Source organism: Camarhynchus parvulus, chromosome 1, assembly GCF_901933205.1.
Source record: "Camarhynchus parvulus chromosome 1, STF_HiC, whole genome shotgun sequence".
Taxonomy (NCBI): Eukaryota; Metazoa; Chordata; class Aves; order Passeriformes; family Thraupidae; genus Camarhynchus; species Camarhynchus parvulus.
Genome location: NC_044571.1, coordinates 82,378,084 through 82,397,321, shown reverse-complemented (window position 1 = coordinate 82,397,321; position 19,238 = coordinate 82,378,084). Strand labels below are relative to the sequence as shown.

At 38.7% G+C, this 19,238-nt stretch overlaps 1 protein-coding gene across 12 annotated transcripts in view; it reads left to right on the top strand.

The window, feature by feature from the left end:
• DLG2 (discs large MAGUK scaffold protein 2) overlaps positions 1-19,238 on the top strand; it is an 890,387-nt gene that overhangs the window by 579,187 nt on the left and 291,962 nt on the right. For 11 of the 12 annotated variants that reach the window (XM_030950072.1, XM_030950037.1, XM_030950029.1 and 8 more), the window contains one exon: positions 13,203-13,372. In XM_030950072.1, the coding sequence (XP_030805932.1) occupies positions 13,203-13,372 (170 nt within the window). Of the gene's footprint in view, positions 1-1,890; positions 2,529-13,202; positions 13,373-19,238 lie in introns of those variants that run through there. The other variant, XM_030950079.1, reaches the window with a different exon arrangement.

The window sequence follows — 19,238 nt, the reverse complement described above, 5'->3', positions numbered from 1 at the left end:
CACTTCATTTTTTGTTGGCTGAATTCTTCTTTCTCTCTTTTTTGTATGTGAATTTTGCATTCTTTTTTCAGTATTGCAGATCTCCAGTGTGTCTCTGAATTGGTTTATACTGTATTATTTATCGTTATTTATATTATGCTTTTCCTATTTTGAAAATAGGGTGGTAGGCTGTAAAAATCCTTTTATGAGATACAAGGAAAGTGAAACTATGTTTTAACAGCTGAATTGTCAGGCAAAGAGAATAGAAGTTAATGAGTAATAAAAGGTACCTCTCTGAATTGTGGTATTTGAAACTGATGAATTTTATAGACTCTTTATAGACATCGGTGATGGACATTTTTACAGAAGTTTTCTTTTGTAGCACAAAGCATCAGTACCTTCCCCCATACATTTCTGAGCTCTTTTCCACTAATTGAATTCCACTGCTTGTGACTAACACTTAAGCAAATTAGCATGGTACTAGGACTCTAGCTTATGTAATGCCCATTGCACTGGAAATTCCATGCAGTGGCACTGAACTGGTTCATGATCTCTCTCCAAAGATTTCCTTCAGTACCCATCCTGCCTGAATTACAGTCATCCCAGAGTGCTGCAGTAGCAGAACAGCATCATGCAGCCAAATCCAAGTGATTATTTCATCAACATGTTTGCGCTAATACTGCAGTTAAAAGTTTAAATAGCTCAGTGACAATTCATCTGTAAGAAGCTTTCTGTGGTTGCATACCTTTGAAATCATCAGCTTTCTGTAGACTCTAGTATTAGTCAAGGAAAAAATATTTCACATCTCTTCCTGTACTCAACAGGTGTAACACTCCAGGGTGCTATTGAATTTTTAATTTCTTTCAATTTTCATGAAACCTGAAAATAATATTTTAGATGAAAAAATAAACTGATTTGAGTGACCATAAAAAAAAGTAAGTTCCTTTTAAGCAGCAAAGATCTAATTTTAAATATTCTAAGTAAATGGTCAGCATTTTATTTCTGACAGCCAAAACCACTAGTACATGGTGAGACAATTCATACTCTGTCAAAACTCCTGGCTGTGATTTGCATAAAGAATTTGGACTTTCAGACTTTAGCCAAGACATATTTTCTGATAGTACATCATCATTGTTACATTCCTTACTCCACTTTTATTGCAGCTGTTAGAGCACGGGTTCCCTAGAATATGGGAGTTTCAGTGTCAAACTTGCAAGATGTAGGAAAACTTTGTTTCTATGTGCTGCTTGTGTCATGCCAGCCTGTGTGTTACTCCAAATCATAGCAACACACACAACAAGCTTGGTGTTTTCTCTGTGGGGTACCTTTTTGTAATCTGAGTTGCAGCTGTGTTGTATGCAACCTAATGGTACTGATGCTCTGAAGCTGGTGGAGGTTCTTACTGAACTTGAACAACGTGTTTTCTCCTCCTCCATTCGTTTTAAGGCTGCACCTATGTTGGGAATAGCTATTCCAATCACACCTAAGCAGGAGGGAGGGTTTTCTGCTTGTTGGTGCAAGCACAGTGCTGCTCATTTTGTGCTCAACTTGCTGGGCCTGATCTTTGGTAACACTTTTCTTCTTTTGTGCTCAAGTTTCCCCATTTGTAAAATGGATACCATGATCATTATCTTTGCCTCATGGGGGTTGTTGTGAAGCTAAAACGAGTTCATATTTGCAAAGCTCTTTGAGAGCCCCAGATGAAAAGCACTTGTAAAAATCCTGAACCTGGGATTGCCTCCTGGGTTATCTGTTGTAACTGGTTTTCCTGCACAAACCTGAACACGCTGCAGACTCTGCTGGTGTCAGCTGGGAGGATTTTAACTTGGATTGAGGAACAGCTGAGCAGTTCAGTGCCTTCAGCAGGCCAAGCACACCTTGGTCCCAGGTCAGCGGCTCGGCTGTCCCCTGGCTGGACACGCCACAGCCTGGCCCCGAGTGCTGCCATTCCCCAGGCTCTGGGCCCTGCAGTCCCCATGGCACTGGGGGCAGTCGGACTAGGGGGCTCTGAGGGTAAGTCAGGCTGCACAGCCAGAGCTGCACAGCCAGAGCTGTCCCTGCCCTCCACCACACCTACAGCTCCTGGCCCGCGGCACTTCCATACCTGCCAAGCAGCCCTGCAGCTGGGAGGAGTTTGGCTGCTTCCTGATGCCCTCATTCATCCTAGGCTTTACAGAGATTTGTTTTCTTTCCCTTTCCTTTATCCCAACACCTTCCTCTCACAACACCCCACAGCTACCTACACCTCCTTCTGCTCATCCTTCACCTCTCCAGTGTTCCACTCCGGCCTCAGCTGTTGACAGGCAGATATGACTCCTTGTCCTGGGAGCAGTAATTTTCCTTCTGGCCACCATTAGAGGCTGCCAGAGCCGCCTGGATCGAGCCGAGCCAGCAGCAGGGCTGGATGCACTGGGAGCTCCAGCACTCGGCTGCTAGTAGGAGTAGTTGCCGAAGGAAAGCATCGTTCATGGCAATGGCAGGAGACGAGACGCAGAGAGACTGAGGATAACTTGGGAGTTAGAGAACGGACAGAGGAATGGAAAAATGTGGTAAGAGCTAATCAAAACTGAGGATTGAGCTGGATGAGAAATACAGATGGAGAAGAAAGGCAGGGTGGGGGAATATTTTGGGAGAGGGGAATAGAAAAAGTAAACATTCCTATAGATCTTTCAAGAGGTTAATAAAGAAAATTTGATACAAGTTGGAGTGCGTTTAAGAGTAATGCTTATGGAGCCCCTACCAGTCCCAGCATCCTGCCCACCCTTCTCATGCCCCCTCCCCTTCCTTCTTTGTCCTGCCCATGCTTCCCTGTCTGCTTCCTCAGCCATCCCCTTGCTGCGCACCATGGAACACAGGCACAGATTTAAACACAGCTGTGGGCTGGCTGGGGCTGCTGGCTGGGCAATGTCTGCAGGCATTACCTGGTGGAGCTGCTGGCCTCAGTCTCCTTGTGCCTGTGTCTGTCCTGCACTGCTGCAAATCTTTTGCTTTTAGTAAAGTTGTGCTTCATTTCCAGTAAGTTGAGGTGGGAATCAGATCTGAAAAGTGCAAAATTTTCTTCCATGTTTGGACAATTGTTTTGATTTGTCTTTTATACTTGTGTGTCTGGTTCACTTCCAACCCAGCAGCTTTACCTGGATGTATGTTTGTGTATTGGAGTCCCAAACTCTGTTTGAAGAAGATGCTAATTATGCAGAGGACATTTTAAAATGAATAATGTGGGAAGTGTAAGATCATAAACTCTGTACGAAATTACCACAGGTGTGGCTTACCTAGCAAGAGAGTTAATTTGCCTTGAGTTATTCTGGCCAAGCAATAACTGAGAGCTTGATGGCACAGAAAATTATTTCATTATAAATGATTTAGAACATCTGTACCTCCAAACTCATTATGCAGTGACAGGGTATTATTCTGCTTTCAGGATGTTTGTGATAAAGGAAAATAAATTGTGAAAGAAGAGGTCCTCCTGCTGTAGATGTACTTAAATATTACTTTTATTCTAGAAGTTTATGCTTGAGTCTGTGTGCAAATTGAATGGGTGTCAGGTGCTCCTCCCCTCAAGCCCATATAGCTACACGCTATGAGATGAGCTACCATTAGTTAATAACTACTCCCCATGCTCAAAGTGTGCATTAGGAGATGCAGCTCTTCTGGGAGGCATCAGACTGAGTGGGCTTTTGCTTCTCTCCTTGTGCTGCATGGGGGTTGTATGTGAAACATTTTTAACCTCTTGGATTTTTATCAGACACAGAAAGAACAGCACTTCTTTTTAGTGTTGTTGGTTCAGCCATCAAGTAGATATATGAGAAATTTTATCTGCATAGGTTGTTTGGTTTTGGTTTTTTTTCCAATGGCAAGGATTTAGAGGATTACATTTGGAGCTGATTTAGAATATACTGACATTTTTAGCACCTGAGTATTATTGACCATCTTGCATTCTGCCTTTATGAGTAGATTTGAAATAATACCAAGTCAATATTGTACCAAATTTCAAAATTAATATTGATTTAGAAATCAATAGTGGAACACTATTATTTTCATCATTTTCATAAGAAATATTATTATTTGAAGCTGAAGTTTCTTAAATTATATGAATGATCATTGCATGGTATTAGTTTTGACATTTTGGGAAGAAATTCATTCCTACAGCTAAAAATTGCCTTGAATCTCTTTACCAAGTGATTTTTTTTTTTTATCAGTAATTTAAAATACAAATACTTAGTGCATTTGGCAGCAGTACATTTTAAAAAGTTTTCAGTGCATGTGTCAACATATTTAAATTACACTGTTTCTTTATTTGGCTTGTAGTAATTTAAATAACCTATTTCTTAAGTCTCCGTTGCCCTTGTGATCATTTCTCAATGGAACATTGGGCTGCATCACTGCATAAATTTTGCTATCTTCAAATTCCAGGTCTAAGAAGACTTAAGAATATTATACTGAAGCTGAGCAAACACTTTTTGGTACAAAATTAGGTCCAAATGGCTTTTAAGTGCCAAAGGAAAAGAGCAAATCAGGGCTGCCTTCATTCAAAAAAGTAGTGGCAAAAATCACCTTTGGCGGGGAACCTGCATTCACTGTCCTCTCTGGGGAATGTGAGGCTCCAGCTTCCAGAGGACTAGTCAGATCACTAAACTGGAGGGGCTATGAAATCATTGTGTTGGGTTTTTTTTCCTCTCAAGGGTCTTTCACTTCCTCAAAGACAAGTAAAGGTTGCTTGAGCCAGAGCAACCTTGCAGTGAGTGTTGTGTTTTGAAAGCAAAGTACAGGCTGTGGACCAGGATCTCCTCTTTATGGATGCCCTGAGGACTGTGCAGCAGCAATCTTACACATGGACCTGCATACATTACTGTGGTTGTTAGAGTTCATCACATAGAATCGTTGAATAGTTTGGGTTGGAAGGTCCAAAAACCCTCTAGTTGCAACCTCCCTGCCATGGACAGGGATACCTTCACTAGACCAAGTTACTCAGAGCTCCATCCAACCTGATGGATGGAGGGGGTGGGGCATCCTTCCAGGGATGGGGCATCCTCAGCTTCTCTGGGCAACCTGCACCTCACTATTCTTACAGTAAAGGGTGTTTGCAAAGGGTCTTCTCAATATCTAATCTAAATCTACCCTTTTTCTGTTTAAAGTCATCACTCCCTGGCCTGTTGCTATGGACTCTTGTAAATTTCTGTAATGTATGTAAAGATTTCATGAAGTCAAAGCAGCAGGCAGAATTTCTGCCATCTTGGTATAGAGGATGCTTCCTGGGTGAGGAGCTGATTTAGAATTTAGGAATGGGATATTAAGACTGCACTCTAAAGACAGCACTACATTATACAAAGTGCAACAGTTTCAGTGTTGGAAACTGGCAATGAAAGTGTTTTTCTGAGATGACATTGGAGACAGCAGATTGTTGTTTTGATTTTTGTTTGTTTGTCTGACGGCCTAATCTTTTTGTTTATTCAATTTTGTTTTCATTCAGAGCTTATTAGATTTATTTTTTTTTTTTTTGCTTAACTGGAAAATTTGTTCAGCATAAACCAATGCCATTTTTGTCAAGAAAAAAAGGATGATAGAAAAAATTGACCTTAACTTTCCATTTTATTTCAGAGTTCAGTTGTAAATATGTAGGTCTTACAGCCAAGAGGCATTCAGGTATATAGAAAGATGAGTGGGTGTTTCCATCTCTGAAATTAAATCAGTGTTACCAGTAGTTCAGCTATATGCCTTTGGCTTGAAAAGCTTGTCTAGCAAGGCCCTTTAGGATGAAAAATCAGGTGTCACATGTAGGAGATTATGATGACCAGAGAACCTATGTTTGCTCTCCTCACAAAAAGATTTTGGGACATTAAATGAAACTAATAAATAGCAGGTTGAAATAACCACAAGGAGAATTTTTAGCTGGTAGCAAAGCTGTGAGATTCATTGATGAAAAACACTGGGGATGTTGAGTTTTCATGAGTTTTGAAAAAGGTTAAATTAGTGTAAAAGAAATTATCCAGGGATATTAATTGAAAAAAGAAAAAAGTATTTTTGGTTCACAAAAGTCCAGCAGCTGAAAATGTATTCTGGATAAAAAATTGTGTTAATATTTTTCCTTTCCCATCTGCTAAAGGCCACAGTTGGAAAGAAACCCCAGACTAGATGAAGCCCTGGTCTGGTTTATCACTTCATGTAGCTTTTATCTTCTAGATGAGTGAACATCTTATTCCACACATTTTAGTTCTGAGCTTCCCTACAGTGGGATCATTCTGGCCATAGGGGCAGCACTGTCTCCTTTAGGCCAAGGGCTGGATCTCTGTGTGAGCCACTGGGTGTTTGGTAGGGATGTGGTCAGAAGGTTCAGCAGGGCAGCTCCAGTGCAGATCTCCTTGCTGGCTGTCCTGCCTGGCTGCCTCAGTGTGTGCCTGCAGCAATCCTGCTACCAGGGGCCAAGGTTTTAATCTGCTGAACAGAGTTTGGTGCTAAAGGTTTGTGACTGCTCTCTTTTCTGTTTCTGTTCCTGTTGGGAGCCACTAATGATCCCCTCCTGAAATCAATCACTGCATGTCAGGATGTGCAGGAGCTCACGGTAGTGCTAAATGAGCTCAGCATTGCAGAGCTGCATTAATATTGCCATTTACCTGTGGTAATTGGCTGTAGACATATGGAAGATATTGATCTGGCTGGATTTCTACTCTAGATCTACTCTGTCAGTGTCTGTGCTGGCTTGAATGTCTCTGCATGGGATTTCACCGTGCCAATTTTGATGTAATATGATGTATCTTTGAGGTCAGATTTCAGATATTAGGTTGGGAAATATTTTCAGCCAAGAGGTGTGCGCATACATATATATATATACACACACTCCCAAAACCAGACACCCTGTGATAAAGGCATTCCAAAGACATTCCACCTAAAAGGACAAAAGGATCTCTTTGGAATGGCAGAAAGGCTTGACTCAGAGAGAGAGCCACAGCTTTGTCCAGGAAGTTCTCAGAAACAGAGTAGAATGCAGAAAGGATCCAAAGTCCTTTAAACAATAAATAAAATGCTTTTTAGCCAATTTTGTGTCTGGAGTGCAGTCTTACAGCTGAGTTTAAGACCTTTAAGAAAAAAAAGGAGTGAGATTTAAAAAAAGGAAATGCTGATGCATCCTCTATTGAAACTGTGTGAATAGGAACATATTCAAGCTTCTAAATATATTTTCTTCTAAGAGTCTAAAGGCTGCAGGGACTTTTCCATTCCTAATTATATAGTGCAGTATGCCGTCTGTTTCTGACTTACAACTTCAAAAATAGAACTTAGAGTCATAAATGAAGCACAAGGAGAAGGATAAAGAGACGCCGTATATGATAAGGAAGTGCTCTGCTAATATTTTTACTGATGTTGTAGCCAGGCACTTGGGTTTTAAATTCAGTGACTGTTATGCAAGCCCTTTAATACACTGGCATTTCATTAAGAGGCTGTTTAAAAAGAAATCTGTGGGTAACTAAAGCAGTAGCAAAGGACAAGCACTGTAAATATCTTATAACAGTTCTGTGGCTGTGCTGTTGTGTCTCAGGTCTCAGCAAGGTCATGTCTCTAACAGGGTATGGAAACAGTCATTTCAAGCAATAACATATTCTGAAATTCAGAAGTATTTCCTAAAATCTGAATTGTTTCCTGACAGTTCGAGCTTCAGTCTCTGTTCTGGAAGTGAAATAAAGCTCAAAGTTCTCTGGTAGGACACCCACAGATCATGGTGGTAGGACCTATAACCTGCCTGGATGTGATCTGAAATTCTTGACTGCATTATAGCAGGCACTTTTACCTCCAAAACCATCACTAGACTCCTGGTATATAAAGGAGGTATTTCATCTGTACTTTTTTATTTCTCATGCAAACTTTGGGAGGGCAAGAAGTAGGACTTAGTGCTAGCCTGTCCCTGGATATGGGAATAGGAAAAGTGACTGGAACTGCCCTGATCTAGAGGGAGTGAGCTGGATCTGCACAGGCAGGCTTTTGCTGATGCTCTTTCACATATTTTAACTTCTGCCATTTAGGCAGGAAAAGACATCACTTGCACTGGAAAGGGTAAATGGCTATTTTCTACACCCAAAGTACTGAAAAATTCAAAGGAATGAACTGTGGGGGTAACCAACACAATTTCAGGTCCCCCTCCAAAACCTTATGGGTTTTGGAGGCTGTGGGCTGAACACAGGTAGTATGTTATAGGAAAGAATGAATTTCCATTAAATTTTAGTAAAATCTGCACACATACTTAAATTAGAAACATTTTATGAGTTTTTTTCTTTATTTCAGTCTCTGGGATGATAATCATTCCAGTTGCTGCTATGAGTTGTGAGGCTGCAGAAGCACTGCACTAGGCTTGAGCAAGCACACCCTGCTTTTCAGCAGGGCTTGTTAACTCAGCCATCCACCAACCTTGGGCTCCCAGAGCCAACAGACTGAAACTGACTTGCCAGTGCAAGGGGAGAAAGCATCTGCCTGAATCTACTTAGGGAAACGCTGTGCAAGAGCTTAGTTCCTGTCTTTGCACACACACAGCTGTCTTTGTGCTTGGTTGAGGTGATTGCCTTTCGACTCTCACTTCTGAGGATTTGTTGCAAGGGCAAGTTCAGCCAGGAAGAGGCAGGAGACTGCTTTGCTTGGTTATCCAGGGTTTATGCTGAGTGTGCCTGGGGGCTGCAATGAGGGCTAGTTCCTGTTTAAGATGAGCCAAGAATGTGTAGACTCTCCTCTGGAAAGCTTATTGTAAAGAGGAGACAAAGGAAGCAGGATGCAGGTGAGGTTTTAATCCTACATTTGTAGACTATGAGAGAAAAACTTGGTGGAGGTTGTACACAAAGAGCTGGGATGGCACCAGGCCAGCATCATTGGGGAAAAGCTTATATTTTATTGAATTTATTTCAGTGCAATAGATTAATGCCATTGATTCAGAGGCTTGAATGATGATGTTTTTCTCTCAGAAATAAAACGTTGTGGGTTTAGTCCTTATTTAATTTCCTCAGAACTAAAGATAATTCTGTTCTTGTTAGAAGCAGAGGTGAGATTCAATACTTCAAATAGTGCCTTTATGTTAAATACAGTTAGGTTTACTGTTTTATTGCACCAATATTTCCACATATTTTTAAATCAAAATCAATCCTAGGATTTGAAATTATTATTAAGTTTGGTTCTAAATTCTGCTGTATCATTTGTAAGTTACAAACCCCTCCCCCCATCATAAGTTTTATGAAGTAGTATTTTCAGTAGTAACCATGAGATATTTGGAATTTCATTATAAATCACATAAGTGTCAAATTTTGAGTTAGGATTGGCTGTTACCTTCATCAGACATTTTCATAAGCACTAGTTGCCCTCCAGCTTCCAGAGACAGGAATTTTCCTCCACTGATAAATATTATCTCTTTATTTTTGAAATAGACGTAGAAATAGTTGTACACTACTTTACAATGTCAGGAAGGGGTCTGAGAGTATGCATGAATTTGCTACAGAAACTGGATCATATCTCTAAGGATCATTATACATAAGGAAACTATGCCCTAAGGGGCATACATGCCATTGGTATTTAGTGTTAGCTCTGTATTCTGTGATTTTAAAGACAGATCTGAAGACTGCTGTAGTAAATGTGATAGCCTTTATTCTGAATTCTTACTGGAAATTAAAAAAAAAATTATTCCTCTTGGAAGGAAGTTATATGAGCCAGTATCAATATGTACATTTTTTACCCCATGTGCTGTAAATTCTAATTATTATGGAATAGGAAGGGTGTGTATAGAATTAAAAAAAAAAAGCTGGGGAGAGAGAGTCATCCTTCTCTAGCTAATGGAGTAGACATATTCTCTTAAGGTCAGATAATCTAATTATAATTATTTGCTGACCTCTTGAAGAAAAGATAATAATCCTTTCAGCTTGCAACCTAGCATCTTGTGTTATTGCTTAAGGTGCTGTGCTCTTGTGAGTTCTGGAAGAAAGAAAATATCAACAGTTTTGCAGGGAGACTTAGGCTAAAAAGGTTAAACACTGGAGCAAAGGATAATGAGAAATTTTAGTGTTTCTCTGTCTTACCTCTATAGCCTATCTGATATCTTCATACTGATATATGGAGGTGTATATCTACGTGATATATTCTATAGTTTTGCACTCATCTCCCATCATAACTATTTTTACCTTGATTTCTGTGCTCTGACTAAAGAATAAAGAAATTCCTTATCAGTTCAAGTTTTTCTGAGGAGGTAACTAAAAAAAATCAGTTGGCTTTGGCTAGAAAGAATCTATGAATGCTGGCCATTCTGCAGTGGAAAGCATGGTACCTCTACTTTTGAAAAGCAGCATTGTCCCACTAATACGACTTAGCTGGAGGTGTCTGGATGATAAGTAAGACTTGTGGATTACTACAGGATTTAGTATCATGATGTTGATCCACAGAGTACAGATTATTCCCTTGTTCTTCAGTCTATAGTTAGTTCCAGTTAGCTTTGCTATGGCAAGTGTGCTAATGTGTGTTGGCAGGACCATTTGGTCTTCTGGGGCTCTTAGCTGCCGCACCAGGCTGCTTTGGGTTTCCCCCCAGGGCGCCATATTGCACAGAACAAGGGAACAGAATTATCATTACCAGTTGTCACCTACTATATGTCCAGTAAGTGCCTAAGGACTGTACTCGTCTTCTTTACTTAAAAGTTGACTGAAGCGTTTATCAGCTTCTCAAGGATGTCTGCAGCTTCTTGAAAACAGTAAAAATCAAACTCAGATGAATATAGTGAAATTTAAACCCTTAAAAATAGGGGGTTTTTCCTTAATACAAGCCCTTATCTGCTTTGAAGAGAGCAACAATTGGTAATCTTCTGAGACCCTGACCTTCTCCCTTAACAAAGTAGCTCTGATATTTCTTCTATCAGTTGTAGCTGGTTTACATGATTGTTGCATGTGTTCTATATTTAACTGTCCAGGGTCTTTCATTTTGAATTTATACTACAAAAGTTTTGTAGAATATGTTCATTATGTTAAAGAACCTAGATGAACCAGTGTACCATATGAAGAGCTGCCAAACTCATTTTAATGTGTTACCTTTGTGGGGGATTCTACAGACCTTAATCAAATTAGGTGTGTGCATAATATTTGAGAGCAGGCCTCAGGAGAGCTGCTTGGAGATATTGATGGATGAGAAGCTCAACAAGGCCTGGCAATGTGCACTGGCAGCCCAAAAAGCTGAGATGTATGAGATTCCTCCTAACCCAAACCTTCCTCTGATTATATGATAACACAACTACTGTTGTATGTATTGATGAAACTACTAGGATCTCTTCTGTTGGACTTGTGTTATCTTGGATTATGAGGCAGATCTTCTCCTGGGCACAGCTCTGTCATCATCTGAAAACAACTTACAAGTATAGGGCATATCCAGCAATAAATGAGAAAAGAAATCACAGAAATAAAATTTTGCCATAGACTTGGCAGGTGAACGAAAAGCCAGGAAAATGCATTGGAGAGCTGCTTGCAAGGGCAGAATAGTTTTGTCCCTAAGGGGTAAGACCATGCACTTAACAATCTGAAAGAATTTTCTTAAGCTGGGTTTACTGACTTTTTTGCTGTTATGCTTTTAGGTTTATTTTGTTGCAGCATGTGCATATATGTTCTTGAATATTGTATTTATTTATTAAAAAATGAAAAATTAACCTCCTCGTGAGCGGGGAAAAAAGCCTACAGGTATGGAAAGGCATAGAATCATACTAGCATAGTTTGGTTTGGGTTGGAAGGGACTGTAAAGATCCTTTATTTCCATCATTCCCAGCTTCGGGCAGTGACACTTTCCATTAGACCAGGTTGCTTAAAGCCCCTCCCAACCATGGAAACTTCTGGCATTAGAGTAAACCACCAAACTCGACCTTTGAATGATATCTAGAAACTTTGTGATACAGTATTTCTTCTCAGAAGTGAAGCATGAGCTTTGTGTCCTTTCCAAGTTTGACCAGTTTCAAATAACTGTGTTATTTTTGTCATTTTGATTTGAGTTTGAAACAAAAGCAGCAGAACAAGAGCATGACAAAAACCATCCTAAATTCTCAGAGTTCTGATAAACTTAGGTAAAGTTTCATTTTCCCTCCATGTGCTGACTCCTAATCAATATCCAGATCAAGTGTTCTTTTGCTGTAAAGAGTCACATTTGATAGTTGATTTTTATGTATAGAAACAAAGCAGAAATGGGAATATTTTTAGCAACCCACATTTACTTCGCTGATTGTTCTTTCATACATGCAGAAGAACTCACTCATTTACAATATGCCTTTTTCTTCTGTACCCAAAATACTTAGAGGCATCTCACAACAAATGTACTACACAAGAGCAGTAGAGTCTCAATTAATCTAGCTCTTTGGAATTTGCTCTTTTCACTTGTCCTCATTTGCAAAGAAAGGATGGCCCAGTAGTTAAGTCATTCACCTGCTGCTTTGGAGATAGATTTTACTGCTTTTAAGTTTAGATTTCCTTTCCAACTAGGACAGATCTGTCAGATGAGGAGAATGCAGCTCCATCTAACCATCCATTGAAGGGGATTATATGTCCATCCTCAGATACTGTAGTGAATGCTCAAAGTAAGACTATGAGGGAATTTTAGTAGTATTCTAATAAAAAAGAAAATGTGATTATTATACAGCAGATCTTGTAGCCTACAGTCAGTGTTGAAAACAAAGAATTTAACTTGAATAAATTATTTAGCATTAAGCATTCTCTTTTAAATTGTCTGCTTTTTGTAGGACAGCATTTTTATTATAACAGTTTTGTATCACACTATGAGATTTCCATAAGACCAGCTGTAGTTGTCCTTACTATGGTCCATAGTAATAGCATGCAGCATGAGTGTTTCAAAGCAATTACATTGTTTAGTCAGAACTTTAATGCAGTCTGTAAAGACAAATTATTACTTATATCTATCACTATAGCACATGTAACCTCAGTTTATGAAGGAGGATGGTAGGTGTGAGTGATTGGGTAGACTCCAGTTTGAATCAGGTATGGCTTTTGGAAGGACTGAGTGCTCTGTCTCATTGCTTGTGCAGCATATTGCGCTAAGTCTGTCATCTGGCAGACGTGGACTTGATGATCCTTGTAGGTCCCTTCCAGCTCATCATATTCTGCGATTCTGAGATTCCCAATGAAGTCATCTTCATTTTACAGCACTGCTGGCAAAACTTCCTTTGGTCTGAAGTAATAGCTGAAGCATTCAGTACCTCTGGTTCTTTGTTTTTCTTGTAGGGTCAACGATTGCATCTTGCGAGTGAACGAGGTTGACGTGTCGGAGGTGTCACACAGCAAGGCGGTGGAGGCCCTGAAGGAGGCCGGCTCCATAGTGCGATTGTACGTCCGGCGAAGGAGACCTATACTGGAGACCGTCGTAGAGATCAAGTTGTTCAAAGGACCGAAAGGTAGAGAAGAAAATTAAAAATATGTCCATTTTAAACTTGGTGTTTAGCCTCTCTTGTAGCTTAAATGGCATCTGGCCTTGTTGATTTGCTAACTGGTTGACATGTCAAATACTGAAATGTAGTTCATTTAGGCACGCAGAACTTGAATTCATGGTTAATCTCTTCCTGAAATATAATGGAGTTCAAGGAGTTGTGGTTTGCTTCATTCGATGTTTACTCTCTCATTACCTTCTAAAGAGACACAGAGATACTATGTGGCAGCACATATACTACCTCTAAAGTTCCTTTACTCAGACCTTTGATTTAAGGTTCTGTTGAATGTGGAGTTTCTGAATTCTTCCTCCTTTCAGAAGGTTTTTTGATTATTCCAGCTTACCCTCTCTACTTTCATTATGTTTTTTTCTAGTTATCTTTGGAACATGAAGAATATCAACTTACCCAGATACACAGAAGAATTTTATTTTATTCTTCAACAAAATTATGTGGAAATCTAGCACAAAACCTTCACTAGTCTAAATGAGCTTTATCGCTTCCAGCATTCTGGTTACAGAACAAAAAGCCAAATTCCTTTCTAGAAGCATTTTTCTTCATAGCTAATTTTTGGACAAAGAAAATGCATATTTCCATGGTACATGTGAATAGAATGAACAGCAGTTAATTATTTTGATCCATAATAGCTATTTCATAAGCAGATCTTTGATAAATATATATATATATATGTATTATGAAATGAAGACATTTGCATGTATCTTAATATATGCAGTGCACATGAGATTACTCACCCTATTTTATCTATAGTAAATAATCTGCAGCTTTTTCAGTGTTCTCCCTTACATGTTCCCTCATGTGAATATTATAATATCCTTCTCCATAGGGTTTTTTAATAGCAGTAGTGGAGTATATTTAATATATTGAGACATATTGTTGAGCTTGAGCTCTAATTACTCAACAAAGATAGTGCAACACTGAAAACAGTGCACTCTTTGACACTGCAGTGTATTCATTATGCTCTGCTCTTGGAGAAGAGTAAGATATATTTAAACAGGCATCTGATGGTAAATCCCTGAAAGTCAGGGGTTTTACCTTCATAATTCAGGCAGTAAGGAAGCCTTCTCTATTAGGCTTTCTGTATTCTACAAATAAAAAAGCAAAATGAAGAAAATAAATAATTTATAGTTGGGATGAAAACCTTACCGATACTATTTTTAATATCTAGAGAATTTTTCCTTTGATTTTTTTCAAAATCTTCCATGAAAAAATTATCTATTGAAAGGCATCAAACTCTTAGCAGAAGTTGAGAATAAAACCCATGACTCTTGGCTGTAGTCACTCCTGTGATGCTTATCTCCCCATACTTCAGGTGATTTATCTGTGGACTGGTCTTTCACACCATTACTATGCAACATAAGAACCACTTAGTATTTATATCAACAGTGTTTCTCACTTCTCAGTGTGAAATTGGGATCTTTTGGCATCCAGAGCAGGATCTGAAAACTAGCATGGTAGCTTCCACACCATTCTTTTTTTCCTACTCACAAAATTAATAAAGAAAGTAAATCTGTTTTTTAGACAAGAATGTTGTTCCATACCAAAACTGGAATAGCAGATAGCTTTTCAATTATTTTCCCGACTGTCTCTGTCAGTATATAACCCAGCATTTACTGAGTTCATTCCTTACTGCCCTGAGAATTTACCACATGAAAGCAAGTCTTGGCATCCCTTACACCGGGTAAAGTCAGAGATCCCTAACTTGCCTGAGTATGTGTAGTAGATTATATCTTTCAGCACTTGAAGTTGGTAAAGAAGGAAATTTGCAAGGCTTTGTATATAGAGGTCCTTTTAATTTCATCTCAGATATTCAGGATGAGAGCTTTTACAAGTTTAGCCCGTAGACGTTAGTTAGGTTTTTTTAATGGGCATTTATTTTTGTTGCTAGCAACTACCATATAGAAGACATTGATTAATTTGGTGGAGGTATTTTAAACATCACATATTGAATAAGCATTGTCTGGAGATGGCTTTGAGTGTGTTACAGGGGGAAGGGCATGCTCTTGTGCTGCCAGGAGGTCCCTTCTAAATGCAGATCCCCATGCAGTTGTTCCCGTTGTTTTACAAAAAGGCTCTCCTAGTGTCATGTGTGCTAAACCTGTAACCCTTTAGTTTTATTTTTGGGAGCAGAAGATGTAAACAAAGACACAATGAGTTGTGTAATAGGAAAATCAAGGGTTCAAAGAGAGCTTCAGCTGTGTAGGCATTTAAAGCTGGTCATCACTTTGACACACCTGATTGCAAATGCTGGCAGATAGCCACAGTCTGTGTCTTGAAGGTAATTGCCAACTGTCATGCTTGCAGGCTCTTCCTCTCTTTCATGTGCTTGGGAGATTGTCTTTTATATGCGTCTTGCATGTCTCTTCAGGCAGGTGTACAATTCACAGTATGGCTTTGCAAAGGATTGAGTGGCCAACACTAGATGTTTTGTTTCAGTCACTCCCAGGGCACTTCAGATTTTAGCAGCCAGCATCTGTACAGTGGCTGACAGCTGTAACAGAGGAAAGACATATTTGCAGCTTTCTTATTTAAATCACTGGGATTTAGACACTATTGAAAAACCTGTCATTAAGTAACATGCTTTTCTTGGTCTGTATTGAAACAAGACTAGCAGTAATAAGAATGGATTGGACATGCTGCAGTGTTTGCTCCTGGGGAGCAAAATGCAGGCATTCAAAACAAAGCAGTTTAATGATGCTCTCTGCTTTGTAATATAACTTGTGCATTAGCTTCCTGTAAGACCCTGCAAAGGTCTGTGTACGGGCAGTGGATTGTGAACTTCAGTCACTGTTCAGGAGTTCCAGTGCTCCGTCGCATTTCATTGCATTTGACTGAAGGGTTTTAAACCATAGTTCCATTGACCTCAAGATTTTCATGCTGTCCCATCACACTCCAAATATACTTTTACTAAATCCAGAAGCAGCGAGTAGTATGATGATGCACAATTAGTATGCTGATGTACAAGGGGTAGAAATTAAACTTGATTCATTTTAATTTCATTTTATAAATGATCTTCTACCATTAGAAGAAATAAATTTTTAAATGTATTTCTACCATTGTAGAAAATTTCTGGCAGTGAGAAACTTGGGTAAACACAGAGGTCATGTAAAATATTACCTACCTACTTGCCTACCTAGCTGATAATTTAAGCTCTGATATAATGTACTAGAAGGGGGGAAAAAAGGGCAGAAAATAAGCATTCTTGTAACTACAGCACTGTCGGATCAGATAATAAACTTTTGACCTCACTTTTGTAGGAAATGTAGTGTCTTAAAAGACATCAGAACTGCAGAAATGAAGTTCAGGGTATGTGAAGCAGAACAGCTGAGTACCAGGAAACTTCAGAGGAAAATTGTCAGACTGAAAAACACCCAAAAAAAAGGAACAACATAAAGGACAGCTAATTTTGCTATCTGGATATTCTGGTGGCTTGAGTATAAAGTCATAGAGAAACAGGATTACTTTCCCACACCCTTCATGATAATAGTGCCTATCATCATTACAGTGTTTGAGCTGTGTCAGGATGTTGCCGCGATGACTGGAGCTGCCCTTCTGGTCACGACACTTCAGATGAAAGGCTTTGGGCACACCACCAGTTCTCTCACTTTCTGGTTTCTAAAAGCATACTTTTTGCTGATTCCTGATGAATTCAACCAGTGACACATTCTTATGAGGTCCACCTCACATAGCTTTGGGCACTAAAACATGTTTAGGGACACTTAATTCTCTACTCTTTCTCCTCTCAGAATTAGGGCCATATCAAAACCTTTCTTTTAATCCATTTGGAGTGTGATTATATTTTAGAGCTTCAGATTAAAAATTAATGCATCTCTTAAGCACTGTTCAGCCCCATTCTGTATCTCCCTCTGGATGGCTATTCTTCTTATCTTAAATTTCTTAATCAGCAAAGACTAAGCTCCTAAACCAGACGTCTCCATAACATATGCAAAAATAAGATAGGATTAATATAAAGGGCATAATGTGCATTTATTTTGAGAGTATGTATGTCTGTCTAAATGTTAGACTACGTCACTGGCCAAAACCAGTTCCAGAGTTCCCATTTTGTAGTGTTCTGTGCTGAACTGAAGCGGCTCTGTGGCACATGGTAGGTTTTCTTTTCCTGTAACTACTTGGTTTATTCTTGATGTCACTGAATAAAGTCAATGGATGGTAATGAAGCTTTCTTACTATACTAGGAAAAGAATCAGTATGGTTTAATTTGTGTATTTTTTAACTCACTGGTAAATTATGAGATTTTCTTGAGAAGATGCAGAAAATTTTCACCATCAATATAAGGTATGATTTCACTGTAGATTTATCTTGGCTTGTTACTGAAATGTCCTCTAGCCTATTGCTGTCTGTAGTTTCCTAGAGGTTCATGCTACTTTTTTCATAGTAGATGTATTTTAATTTGGATTGATGGCTTTATTGGAAATGTCTTGTGTGTTCTGTTGCATGGATAGTAACCCAGCTTGCAGTGATAACTGAAATAGTCACAAAAGTACGCTTCAATGATGCGTATTTGAAAATGTCTGCTAAAAAAATTGTTCAATTCAGAATATCAGAATAGAGGGTTCATTAAAAAAAAAGTGCTGCTTTCAGTAAGGAATGGAGGAAACTTACAACTTTTATCTAGCAAAGCAAAGTCAAAAGTTACCTTTTTATCTCAGGTAATAGCTGCAGCACTTAAAATGAAAGAAAGGGCTTTTTGCAAACAAAGAACCCCAATTATTTATTTCCCAATTTCAGAAAACAGTGAGAGCTTTCAGATCTTACTGTTTGATAACTGATTGCAAGTGCTTGCTTCAGACTGATGATGGTACATATTTTTTATTATTCTTTTTCTTTATTACAGCTATCACTTCTACTACTTTAATGATCTATTTTCTCTAATTTAAGAGACATTAAATATGCCATATCAAACTTTAGCATGTGGGAATAGGGGATTTTATGACAAGTTAGGCAGATACTTTCTTAATTAAAAAAATATGTTTTGTAAGGTCCAAAGTGTTTTTCAACAAAATCATTTTTGTACATTTTGAACAGAACCTTTTCTTATGGTCTTTGAAGAATTTCATTCGTATGATCCTATCAGCTGTCAATTTACTTCTGGTTTTCAATGTTCTCTTCCTTTTATGCTCTGTGAATCCTTATCTAAAACAGAGAAAAATGGAGCAACTTAAAGATAGAACCATATAAAAATGAGGAAGCAAGCAAACTTTCTCTAGTGTGGGTTTAACAAACTATCTTGGTTCTCAACTCTAATTTAAGTGCTTCCCTTCACATTACTTTAACCTGAAGTATCACTTATTTCAGGTATAAATAGAAAGCTAACGTAGTTGAAACTAAAATACCCTTTATTGTGAAATGTCTTTGCTTGAAGGAACTCATATTTCCTCCAATTAGCAGAAAGTGCTCCATCAAACACTAATACATATTTTTCCAGCTTCAAGATAGTGGCTCAAACTGTCATTTATAAGTTAACATCACTAAAAAGCTTGGCTTCCCTGCAGGCTAGGATTGCCTAATGTAAGAATATGTGAGTATCTGATAGTTTATCACATGAAAATTGTATTCTCTTGAAAATCATAAAATTTGAAAGCACCATGATAAAAGTGCTATAAAAGCCTCTGCTGTTTTCCAGCCATATTTTGAAATGTTTGTGTTGCCAGTGCCTGATGTGGTAAAAGTGGTAGGTTATATCCGCACCTTTATATTTCCCAGGCTGTGGATCATGTTCTTTAATTTAAGTGATGATAAATGCATACAGCTGCTATTATCATATTCTTCTTTATGGTAAAAATAAAATACCAAATGT